Source organism: Fukomys damarensis, unplaced genomic scaffold (assembly GCF_012274545.1).
Source record: "Fukomys damarensis isolate Sample0158 unplaced genomic scaffold, DMR_v1.0_HiC HiC_scaffold_14, whole genome shotgun sequence".
Lineage (NCBI taxonomy): Eukaryota > Metazoa > Chordata > Mammalia > Rodentia > Bathyergidae > Fukomys > Fukomys damarensis.
In genome coordinates this window covers 71,762,042-71,774,087 of record NW_022900926.1, presented here as the reverse complement: position 1 = coordinate 71,774,087, position 12,046 = coordinate 71,762,042, and the positions used below count along the sequence as shown (strand labels likewise).

Genomic DNA, 12,046 nt, shown 5'->3' with positions numbered 1-12,046 from the left:
TTTTTTTTTGAGACTCACTATGTAGTTGAGACTAACCTGGAACTCACTATGTAGCCCAGGCTGGTCTCGAACTCACAGCGATCCTCCTGCCTCAGCCTCCCAAGTGCTGGGATTATAGGCATGTGCCACCATGCCCGGCTTGCTGCTTATCACATTAAAGGGCATGGTTGTTCTTGTCAAGATAACCTTGTCACCTATACTGGTTTGCGGAGTAAAACTGCATTTCATTTATGGCTTATTATTTGTATCTTCGTGGATTTCATTGTAGTCATTATGTGAGAGGAGTGAAGTCTTTAGGACTTATCTTTCTGGTTCCTGTTTTACACTTACCTGAATTATCCTTCATCATAGAGTTCAATTTGTTCCCCAGTTCTAGGAATCAAACCAGGGTCTCACGTGTAGTACGCAAGCACTGAACCACTGAGCTAGGACTGTTTTGTTTTTGTTTTTGTTTTTGTGGGGTTTTTTGTTTTTATTTTGAGACAGGGTCGTCTTGCTATGTAATTCAAGCTGGCCTTGAATTCACTGTGTAGTCCAGGATGTTTCTGAACTTGTGGCAATTCTCCTGCCTCAGCCTCCTGAGTGCTGGGATTTCAGCCTCATCATAGGATTAAATACTTTATTAGCCACAGCATATATTTAATTAATTAGGTACAGGTGCCAACTCATCATAGTTAATGTAGTCATTATGTACTCAAAAAAATTAAAAAAAAAAAAAAAAATGTTCACTTGGGCCTGGCTGAAGAAAGCTCATAGAGGAGCAAACTAAAATGAAAAAGCCATAGAAATTTAGACTGTACAACATTCTATAATACTGCCTGGTCATTTCAAACTGCAAGTGTCACAGCAGAGGGAAAAAGGAGTTTAAAGTGTCACTGCAAACGAGCATGACGTATCAACTGATCGTGATTTGAAAAATGGCTGGGCCAGATGTTGTGGTGTTCATCTAATCCCACACTCCCTAGAGGCAAGTCCCACACAGAAAATTTAACAAGAATTGTTTCAAAATGAAAAAATTAAAAGGGCTGGGGTGTAGCTCAGTGCAAAGGCCCTGGGTTCGATCCCCAATACTGTGAAAAAAAGAGAAAATTAAAAATTGGCTTTAAAAAGTTTTGGAACTAGTTGATGTTTGCATGTGAACTAGACATATTTCTCTACTTTCCTAGCTGTGATGATAGTTTTGTGACTGTGTACAAGGATGTTCCAGTCTTAGGAGACACACATCAAAAGAAGGCCTAGCATCCTCCACCAATGATGTGCCCAGACCATGCCTGTTTTTGGTTTGTTTTTGTTCTGTTTTCCTTTTTTTTTTTTTTTTTTTTTTGAGACAAGGTCTCAACAAGTAGCTCAGACTGGCCTTGAACTCACTGTGTAGCCCAGGCTGACCTCAAACTTGCAGTGATCCTCCTGCCTCAGCCTCCCAAGTGCTGGGATTACAGGTATGCACTATCACACCCCTGAGCCTGTTGTTAAAGACTCAGGGATTTAAAATGTTTAAAAAAAAAAAAAGACACAGGGATTATGATCCCATGACCGTCAGCAATTCACAGTCAGCCATGTAAGAATGTTATACCATAAAACGCAAATGCTGCAACAGCCCCTGCCCCAACTAATTTACAACATACTGTGCCCACGGCTTATTTTTTAAACAGCTCAGAAACAAACATGGCTGCATGGGTAGAATCAAACTGGCAAAGTTTAAGGAGGGCTGAATCCAGCTTGAGGACGTATGGTCATTCATTGTGCGCGTCCAGGAGTCAGCAGCTCTGTCTGTGAAGGCGGAAGAAAAGACAACAAATAGACGTGGTTATGTTCCCACAAAACTTTATAGACAGAAACACCTTTAGGCCAGGGCCGTACTCTTTCAGCTTTTCTGAGTTGGTGAGTTTGTTCATTTGTGGTTCTGAGGATTAAGGCCTGGGCCTCCTTGCTGAACTACATTCCCCACCCTTTTTCATATTTTTTTGAATTTTTATTTATTCGCTTATTTACTTTGTATTTTTTTAAGGCAGTCTTGCTAGGGTTGGTTGAGGTTGGTATTGAACTCGTTACGTTGCCCAGGCTCAAACTTGTGATCCTCCTGCCTCACCCACCCAGAGTGTGGGATTAGGTGTGCACTAGCATGCCCCGCTAACTTTTCTGTATTTTTTTAATGTTATAATAAAATATTGAAAAGAAAGTACAAGTTTCTTAGCCTGGTCCTCTGAACCCTGACCCTGCAAGCTGTGCCATACCAATCTACTTCTGTTCCCTGGACACTGCACTTGGGTCTGCTCTGCGCCTTTGCTCAGCTGCTCTCGTTCCCCAAGTGACCTGGCCCCGTATCTGTCTAACAGCACTCGCACAGTACCTGCCGCACACCGTGCTCTGCCAGGCTTCCTGCAGTCTCATGCAGTTGAAGTTGCCCTCTCGTTCCGTTGAACAGCTCCATCCTTCCCACGTTGTACTCTGGGTTTGTGCTGCTGCTCACAGTTTGTCCTTAATTAGCTCTTGATCCATAAAGCAGAGAAGGCACATTCTACTCTTTATAAATAGTAGGTGCTCAACTAGCACTTGTAAACGGAACATCTAATCTGCTCACGCAAGTATTCCCATCCCTGCAGTTTCGAACCTACACGTCTAGACCAGGAGAACGTGGGCTTGTCCTGATTAGGTTTGGAAGATCATAGATAATGAAAACAAGCTGGGCTGGTGGCAGACACCTGTAATCACAACACTCTGGGAGCCTAAGGAGGAGGACTGTGAGTTCAAACCCAGCCTGGGCAATTTAGCAATTTAATGAGACCCTGTCTCACCAAGGAGGGGGAAGCTGGGGATGTGGCTCAATGCACAGGGCTCCATCCTAGTACAGAAAAAAAAAAAGTGGGGTATTCTTTCTGTCTTTAGGACCCTTGGCTTTTTTGGCAATAGCTAAGGACCTGAGAGAGAACTAAGCCATCTGTGCCTGGTTTTCACAGCCTCACTGAGCATGGACAGCGATTCAGACTGTCAAAGTCTCTGTGCTCTCTCACATAGCCCCCAGTAGTCCCACAAAGGACTGATATTATCCTCAGGACAAGAATGGGTAAGTGGCTTTCTTGAAATTTTAAAGCCAGAATGCGAGTTTGAATCTGGCTACCTCTGCTCCCCAGCGCCATTTTAGTACCTTTATGCCCTGGTGATTGACAGGAGACCAGGGAAATAGTTCCAGAGTCCACATGTGGAGAGGATGCATCTGTGGGGGGGTGAGGGTCTGTTTTAGTGTTAGGTGCCTCAGACAAGGCAGCAGGAAGCATGGCCTCCGCTCCTTCTGTGATCTTGAGTCACTGAGTTTCTCCAAACCGCCGAAAAAGAAAACCAGTATATTTATTTTATTTGTTTGTTTTATGCATTATGCAGTTGGTAGTTCGCAGTCTCCTGAAGAGTGAGTAGAAAATTAAAATACAGCACTGTATAATAATGCTGTGCACCAGGTGTACCCAGGTACTCCGGGAGCCCAGAGGAAGAGGGGCCCCTCTCACTTCATCTTGAGTGCATCCATGCTCACGCAAGACTGGGGAGGGGTCCGCCCCAGGAGAGATGGTAGAGCGGCTCTGAGAACTACTACATCCTCTAAATACTGGTTAAAGGGGGGAGAGGCTAGGAAGATGGAGCCAGTTAAGAGCCATACTGCAGAAAGGATTTCATCGTATCCTGAAAGAGTGTGGGCTTTTCCCTTAAGACTACTGAGGGACTTTAAGGAAGATCGTATTTGCATTTCATCAAGATTTGGCAGCATATGGGCCAGGGATTTAGCTCAGTGGTTCTGCCGCCTGCCTCGCAAGCGCAAGGTCCCGAGTTCAATCCCCGGTACCAAGAAAGATTTGGCAGCGTGGCATAGCGGATGGAGTCCAGGGGCAGAACTGGTGGTGGGAAAGCTCTTTAGGAGGTGACTGCAAAGCTAACCCAGGAGAGAGAGGCCAAGAGCCTTTACTACTGTATCGGCAGTGGGAAGAAGCGTACAGCTCCAAGGGCAACAGAGCAGACTCGCTATCAGTGAAAGTGGATAGAGGTGAGCTCAGTTTCTGCAGAAGACTGCAAAGTTGGCCCTCCTGCCACACCACGTGCCTATCACAGGCCAGAGAGGCACCTGGCGCTCACCGCAGCCACCTGGAGACCCGCGCAGACGACACCTCCAGTGTGGCTGCTCCAAGCCCATAGGGACCTCTGAGGACCGGCCAGTGCTGCAGCCCAGAGTAAAGTTCGTTGTCCACAAGCCAGAGCACAGCTGGACACCTGGCTCTGCCAGTCTCATCCTGGGGAAAAGACTCCCAGCTCCTGGTTTAGGAAGGGAGGCACACGTTTGCTGAGGAGGAGAAGGGGGAACTGGCACAAAGGAAAGCAGGGAGAGCAAATAACAGTCCTTTCCAGCTCTAAGGAGTAACCATTTTATTGACCTTTTCTGGTGACCAAAGAACTTTGAGAAGCCAGCTTCATTTATCAGCAAATTTATTTTTTAGAAAGGGTAGTTCTAGTTTATTCTCCTCAAATAAATCTTTTTAATTTTAAATACATCACACTCAGGTCTAAAGATATGTCTTTCTTGAATTTTCATATAAACTATTATGCCAACATACAGCATTTGACCTGGGCATGGTAACTTATGCCTGTAATCCCCGCACTGAGGAGACTGAGAGGATCACTGCAAATTCCAGGCTAGCCTGAACCTACTTATTGAGACACTATCCCCCCCCCAAAAAAAAGGAAAAACATACACGGCTCTTTTTTTTTTTTTTTTTTTTGAGACAGTCTCACTATATAGTTCAGGCTGGCCTTGAACTCACTCTTTAGCTCAGACCAGCCTCAAACTCGTGGCAATCCTTCTGCCTCAGCCTCCTGTGTGCTGGGATTACAGGCATAGGCGACCACACCCAGCGCATATGGCATTTTAAAAAGAAAGTTATGAACTACGATGTTAGTGAAGGTTTCCTCACAGGAGAACATCAGGCTGCTGAATTCAGAATGCCAGAGATGTAAATGCCCTCCACTTTTATTACTCCACCCCCAGCGTGGCACATTTCAACCTATCAGCAGGGGGAGTTGGGCAGGAGGTGTAATTAGGCTGATTGGAGCCTATTGTGCTGCTCTGAACACAGAGGCGAGCAGCCTAGGGGAGCATTCCTGCCTGGAGATCACTGGGGAATGATGGCCTCTTTAAACACCTCAACATAAGGAAGCAGAAAGACTGAGTATATACTGTTTCTCCCTTCTCACCCCCCCCATTTAATTGTGATCCTTACTGTACAGCCTAAAAACTGACTTTTATTGTGCATGTCTTTTCTTACCAGTTACGAGAAACAATCAAAGCTGGCAAAGGTGTGACTTCAGCTATTGACCTGTGTCGTTACCATGGAAACAAGGCACTGGAAGCCCTGGAGAGCTTCTCTCCCTCGGAGGCCAGATCAGCTTTAGAAAACATCGTGTTTGCGGTGACCAGATTTTCATGACACCAGACTAAAAAGTCACTACTGTTCCTGAGCTGAAAAGCCTAAGGAGTGAGGAGTGAGGTGATGGAGGAGCTTTGGTTACAAAATAGCTAAATACATGAATGACTTTAAGAACATACGCATATTTTTCCTGCCTTTCATCACATTGCTAAATGAACCTGCCGCCTTTTTGGAATCAGCTGCAAACAAAATGAGAAGAAAAAAAGGTCAAGCAGTTTTCACTTGTCAAGCCAGAAGCACACTTGAGGCTGCAGTAGCAGAAATAATTAATGAGATCCACTCCCGTGACCTCAGCAAATGGACAGGAAATAAGTCCTTATTGATTGGACCGGGCCAGGGATGGCGCCAGGGCGGTGGCCTGTGGTTTGTCTTCTGGAGAAAGCAGAGCAAGTGGGAGCTGTAGGTGTTGGGGAAGCATTGTGGGTGCCAGCCAGGAGGACTGGCAGATCAAAGGCCAGCAACCAGCGTGCCACGAGGGAGAAGGGTGCCCTGCATGAAGGGAAAATACACTTTCTTTGTCTTGCCATGGTGTCTCTGATTTTATAGCTACAACATGAATATATTATGCACATAATGGTCTTTGTAAGGCGGGGAGGGGGGGACTGCTGGAAAGTTGCCAAATACTTGAAATAACAGATTAAAATGTTATCAAATGTTAACGTGGTTATATTAGAAATTGTTTCTCGAAGATCGGGTTTTTTTCTCCAAACACATTTCAAAGAAACAATTTTTTACAATGAAAAGCTTTTTTCAAATGAATTATATTCATTTGTAATACTCTGGTTCAGGGAATACCTCTAATTTTTACAAGTTTCAGAAATACAATTGTTGTACCGGAGAGCCCATTGGTAAGAGTTTTCTTTTAACCTTACCTGTGAAATTTCACCTGTCAGATTTGGGTCTGGAACCACAGACGTCCAGTGACAGAAAGAACCAAGCGGCACAGCATCAGATCCCACACTGCAATCGCAGGAGCGGAGTTTTGCGGTTTGCAGGCATGGAATACGAGAGCGCCACTGACAAGAAGGCTGAGTTTATACGATCAAGTTTGAGGCTCAGCTGCCTTTCTTCCTTCTGTGGTGTAATTACAACCCTATCTGGAGACAGCGAACACAGCAAACAGATTTTATTACCTACTTCCCTCAAACACTAACTGGGGTTATTTTCAATTCCTCTCCCTAAAAGTTTTATCAGGGCCCAGCATGCGGCATGCAGTGAAGAGAATGTGTAAAGCTACGGAGGTTAAGGTATTGTATTACGAAATATTTTAAACTTACTTGAAATATTATAATTCTACAGTTCATGCTAATACAATCTGCCGGCCCCCAGCTTTCACGCAAGAACGCTCCACTCCCGCTGGAAGCGTCGTTTCGCTCTGAAAACGGCTTAATCAGTAACCACCACGGCTGTGGCCCGGCTGGATTGTAATCATTAACCCGCACACAGGAGGAGTCTGGCCTCTGTGCCTTGCGGGGACGGCAGGGAATTTAGGGGAACCTACGGTGGCACAGTGGGGAGCCCGAGCGCCTGAGCTACGGTTACATCCGGCTGCCGCGTGACCTTGAGCAAGTCACTTCCCTCTGGGGCTCAATGCCTTCATCTGCAAAATGAGATCATCGTAAAGTCCCTCCCAGGTGTATTTCCTAAAGGTTTACTATTTCTGACTGTTTACATAGCAAATGTGTGAGATTCCGGGAGGAGACAAGGCAAAACCCAAAATAATGTTCTAGGTAAAGCAGAAAAATGGTGAGCTCGCTCGGCTGCCCAGGCAACCTCAGGTGACCTAGCTCTCACTTGCAGGACTGGCCCTGTGGACGCTTGTACTTACACCCACCCGGATGCTTTCTTTGGGACCTTTGGGCCCTTTTCCGTGCCAGCCGGGCTCAGGTTGGGGGATGCCGGGGAGCGGGAGCCCCGCCCCCACTGCTGAGTGACAGTCCTCTGGCTCCGCCTTCGGGGAGGCTCCGGGCCGCTCTCCACCCGAGCCCTTGGCGTTTCGGCAAGGTTTTATAAACCCGATGGGTTGCCAGATCCCGCTAAAGTATGCACTGCCAGACGTGATGCCACACACCTGTATTCTCAGCTACTCCTGAGGCTGAGGCAGAAAGATTGTAAGTTCGAGGCCAGCTTAGATTTAGGGAGACCCTGTCTCAAAATAAAATTTAAAAGGGCAGGAGGTGTGGCCCAGTGGTATAATGCTTGTCTAGCCAGGGTCCAATCCCCAGCGTAGCAAAATAAAATATGAAATACCGATGGCCTTTTTCTAAGTGCCTTTTTCTGGGACATTTACTTCATAGCTCATACTAAATTCTTTTTTTGTTGTTGTCTTGTGTTTGTTTTGAGACAGGGTCAGTTCAGACCCCCTGGAATTCACTGTGTAGCCCAGGATGGTCTCGAACTCACAGCGATCCTCCTGCCTCAGCCTCCGGAGTGCTGGGATTACAGATGTGTGCCACGACCGGTTCATACTAAATTCTTACAATGTCAGACATTCCTAAGGAGAAGTGTGGGCCCCCGGAATTCCTTATTCAGCCTCTCAGCCTGCCCCTGGGCGTGGCTGGAAAAGGTGGGGAATAGGTAGAGTCCAGGGCCCTGGAAGTCTCCCTGGCTCCCTTCCCTCCTCCCCAGGCCCAGTTCCTCTCTGGAGGGAAGATCTCATTCAGGAGCCATCTTCCTGTTTCCCTCCACCACCTCCTCTCAAACTGTACTTCAGACCTTGTGAGCCCACCTGTACTCTCCTCTCTGCCAGTTTTTCATTTATTTGCTACTTATGTGGATTTTTGAGACAGGGTCTCCCTATTTAGTACAGGCTGGCCTGGAACTCCCAGTAAGCCTCCTGCTCCAGCTTCCCAAAAATGCTGCAGTTTTTTTAAACAGTTTTTGTTGTTTTGTTTTGGTACTAGGGACCCAACTCAGGCCCTTGCACTTCAGAGGCAGGCGGCAGAACCACTGAGCTAAATCCCCAGCCCTAATGCTGCAAATTTTTAAATGTAACAGTGGGTACATCGGTGAGGATTTCTGTGTTTTTGTTTGGTTGGTTGGATGGTTGGTGTTTTTTTGTTTGAGGGTGTTTGTTTTGGGGGGGTTGTTTGTTTGTTTTTGTTTTTGGTACTGGAGATTGAATCCAGGGCACTGACCAACATCCCAATCCCTTTTTTATTTTTTACTTTGAGGCAGGGTCCTAAGTCCCTAAATTGCCCAGGCTTTGATCTTCCTGCCTCCGCCTCCTCCTGGGTGCCATTGAGCCGCACTATACTCTCCTGTTTCCGTCCCTCAACCAGACTCTGAGGTAGTATCATTCTCCCCTCCGCAGACAGAAGGCTACCCTGCCCACCAGACTTAACCCCACCTCACCCCTGAAGGCCTTTCTGGGTCCAGCCCTGTCTTGCCAGCTTCTCTTTCCTCCTTTGTGAAGACCTCAGGCCTGTTTCCTCCCATCTCTTTGCATCTCTGTGCTTACATCTCGGGTTTCTCCTCTGCTGACTCTGGTGCTCCTGTGTTTAAAATTCCTTGCGTTTCCCTGTGTGTTCCTCCACCTCTTTTCTCTTTCCCAGTTTAACAATGCTTCTTAGAGTCTCCACACTCCTTACCTTTTACAGTTGGTCTTTCCTTGCCGATTCCCACATCTAGACCAAGGCCAGAATACTTGTGCGACAGACCCCTCGGGGCCTCCTGGCTCCACTCTCCTGAAAGGGCTTCTGGGCACTCACAGGTAATGTCTCCAGGCCCTGTCCCGCCACCCACCCTTACCTGCTTGCACATTCAGGCTGAAGCTGGGCATGGGACCCATCTTGCTCCTGGTTCTCCTCTCACTACCCTTCTTTCTTCCTCCTCCCCAAGAACCTCTTTTGTCTGAACATTTCAATTCTATTTCTCCAGAAACTACAGTTTCCTGACCTACTAAATCTTCTATTTTCTTTATTTTTGAAGTGCTGGTAATCAAACTAGTTCCCCATATATGCTAGGCAAGTTTCCACCTGCCAAGCTACACCCCCATGCCCCTAAATCTTTTAAAGTCTTCAACCTAGAAAAGTCCATTTCTGGCATAGGAACAATATGAATTATATACTGATTAGATAATAAGCTATTTGCCATTTGTGATTAGTTACTTTGAAAGAATATAAAGATTATGACCATCATTAAGTGCATTAACTTTGTTGTACTGAAGATAGCACTAAATTCTTTTCAAGTTTTGGGGTTTGTTTTTTGTTTTTTTGGTCCCAGGGATCAACTCAGGACCTTGCGCTTTCGAGGCAGGCGGTGGCACCACTGAGCTACAATCCCCAACCTCCAAGTTTTCTGGTTTATATCAAGTGGCTAACCACATTTCAGGTGTCACGCCTGAAAATAAATGATGGGTGACATTGTTTGATTCGTTCAGCCTTGTTCCCAAATGCTTGTGACTGTACCTTATCTATGACAGTGTTATTACTGTGGCCAAGACCGGAACACCCACCTTGACTAACAGGCATCTGTATTAGCAAAAATGCTCCAAATAGACATAGGACTCTTTAGGCCCAGTGTCTACAACTCATTGAACTTCAGTGGCAGAAAAAAATCTCAGTAATCCTCAATGATCTTTTGAAACAAAGGCGCTATACCAAGCATGTCTCTGGGGACTTGTGTGAACAGAATTGTAGCCAAAGGGTACTTAAAAAAAAAAAAAAGACACTCACTAATTAGAGGGTCCATCACCGTGGAGGAGAACCTTGCTTTTCAGAATAGCCTTTTCTAGCGCTTTCCTAGAGTTCATAGTTTTGCACGATCCTTTCCTGCTTCTTTGTTTGCCACTTTGAAATACTATTGTTAATCCCAGCTACTCAGGAGGCTGAGGCAGGAGGAGCACAAGTTCAAGGCCTACCTGAGCAATTTAGCAAGACCCTTCCTCTAGATAAAAAATAGAAAGGCCTGGGGTTGTAGCTCAGCAGTGGAGTAGCCCTGTATTCACCTTTTTTTTTTTTTTTTTTTTTGTACCGGGGATCGAACTCAGGCCCTTGTGCTTGCGAGGCAGGCGCCGGAACCACTGAGCTAAATCCCTGGCTCATACCCCCTCCAACCAATGAAAGCTGCAGGATTTCTCTCTTGTACCCTAAATATGATCTCTCAATCTAGAAGACGTGGGATTCTCCTGCCTCTTCTTAAAGGCTTGTGCCATCATGCTGGCCATCATCTGTTTTTAAATGATAAAAGGTTTGAAGTTGAAGACTCATCCTGTTACTATTAATAATTCCTGTTGCTGTTAATGGTGTTATGAGTAACAAAGTTGCTTGCACTCTTAGAAACACACAACATGTAGCTCGCTGAGAGCATTCCCTAACCAGGCCCTGGTTCAATCCCTATAAGGAAGAAAGCAACACCAAAAAACATTCTGACAAGCTAATCATTTCTGTCTTCTTGTCCTACCTTCAGTCCTGATCTCTTCTCCAATTAGCTGTTTCATTCTTTGAGATGAGTCCTTCCTTTCCATTAGGAAGATCACAGACTTTTGTTGTTTTTGGTACTGGGAATCGAACTCAGGGCCTCACATTTGGCAGGCAGGTGCAGGAAGATCACGAATTTCTTTTTTTTGGTACCAGGATTGAACTTGGGACCTTGCACTTTGCGAGGCAGGTGGTGGCACCACTGAATTAAATCCCCGGCCCAGGATCATGGACGTCTAATGGCGACCCAACACGAGGTGTCACCTAGGGGAAGTGGCCCTGAAGTGGACCACCCACCCCCACACCCCACCCCCAAACTCAGCCCCTGCTGCAGCTCTGAAGCGAAGCTAGGCCTCACCTGCAGGAGCAGTGTTTGCCTTTGATCTAGATTGCTTCCTCTTGGTAGAAAGAATGTTTCTCCAGCATGTGCTTTTGTCCTTTCTGTTGGAGCCACCCTGTGTTCATGGGAAACCGTGTCTACCTCTCTGTTTGAGCTGCTCGTATCCGGTAGCGGACAGGGAGCCTCTCACTGCATGTCTGTGCACAAACAAGGCCTGAGGCTCCCCCTACCTTGAGGATCACTTTGCAGGTAGCTGGCCTTTCACTTTCTTTTATTTCACCTTTCTTTTCTTTGAGTCACGGTCCCACTATGCAGGTCAAGCTGGCCTTGAACTCACTGTGTAGCCCAGGCTGGTCTCAAACTCCCAGTGATGCTCCTGCCTCAGCCTCCTGAGTGTTGAGATTCCAGGCGTGTGCCACCACACCTGGCCTATTTCACCTTTTTAGCAACATTTTTTTTTTTTTTTTTTGGTACTGGGATTCAAACTCAGGTCCTTGTGCTTGTGAAGCAGGCAGCAGAACCACTGAGCTAAATCCCCAGCCCTATTTCACCTTTTTAAACACTCCTAAGTAACCAATTTAAAGAAGATTTGGAAAATGGAGGGGGAACCATTTACAATCACCACCCTAAAATAATATATCATCATCTCACCTGTATTTCCTCCAGCATTTTTTGCCTTATATATCTTTTTTTGCTTGGTCATAATTACAGTATAGATTCAACTTTGGTTCTTGCTGTTTTCATCGAATACAGTGTGAGTATTTTTTCATTGTGCTGCAGCCTTCATAACCATTACTAATGACTAGCTTAAAATGTGAGGC

General features: G+C 46.0%; 1 protein-coding gene and 1 long non-coding RNA gene across 3 annotated transcripts in view; one reads left to right on the top strand and one right to left on the bottom strand.

Annotated features, from left to right (window-relative positions):
- Positions 1-6,313, top strand: part of Pdss2 (decaprenyl diphosphate synthase subunit 2) — a 273,893-nt gene extending 267,580 nt beyond the window's left edge. Inside the window, exon 8 of the mRNA XM_033763426.1 lies at positions 5,307-6,313. Coding sequence (XP_033619317.1) covers positions 5,307-5,465 — 159 coding nt within the window. The 3' untranslated portion in view covers positions 5,466-6,313. The remainder of the gene's footprint in view (positions 1-5,306) is intronic.
- Positions 1-6,980, bottom strand: part of LOC104860568 — a 7,906-nt gene extending 926 nt beyond the window's left edge. The window contains exons 1-5 of one of the 2 annotated variants that reach the window (XR_004517162.1): positions 6,743-6,980; positions 6,338-6,562; positions 3,146-3,214; positions 2,351-2,489; positions 1,626-1,770 (exon numbers count right to left, since the gene is read on the bottom strand). This is a non-coding gene — a long non-coding RNA (uncharacterized LOC104860568). Of the gene's footprint in view, positions 1-1,559; positions 1,771-2,350; positions 2,490-3,145; positions 3,215-6,337; positions 6,563-6,742 lie in introns of those variants that run through there. The other variant, XR_779727.2, reaches the window with a different exon arrangement.
- Positions 6,981-12,046: the final 5,066 nt, after the last annotated feature.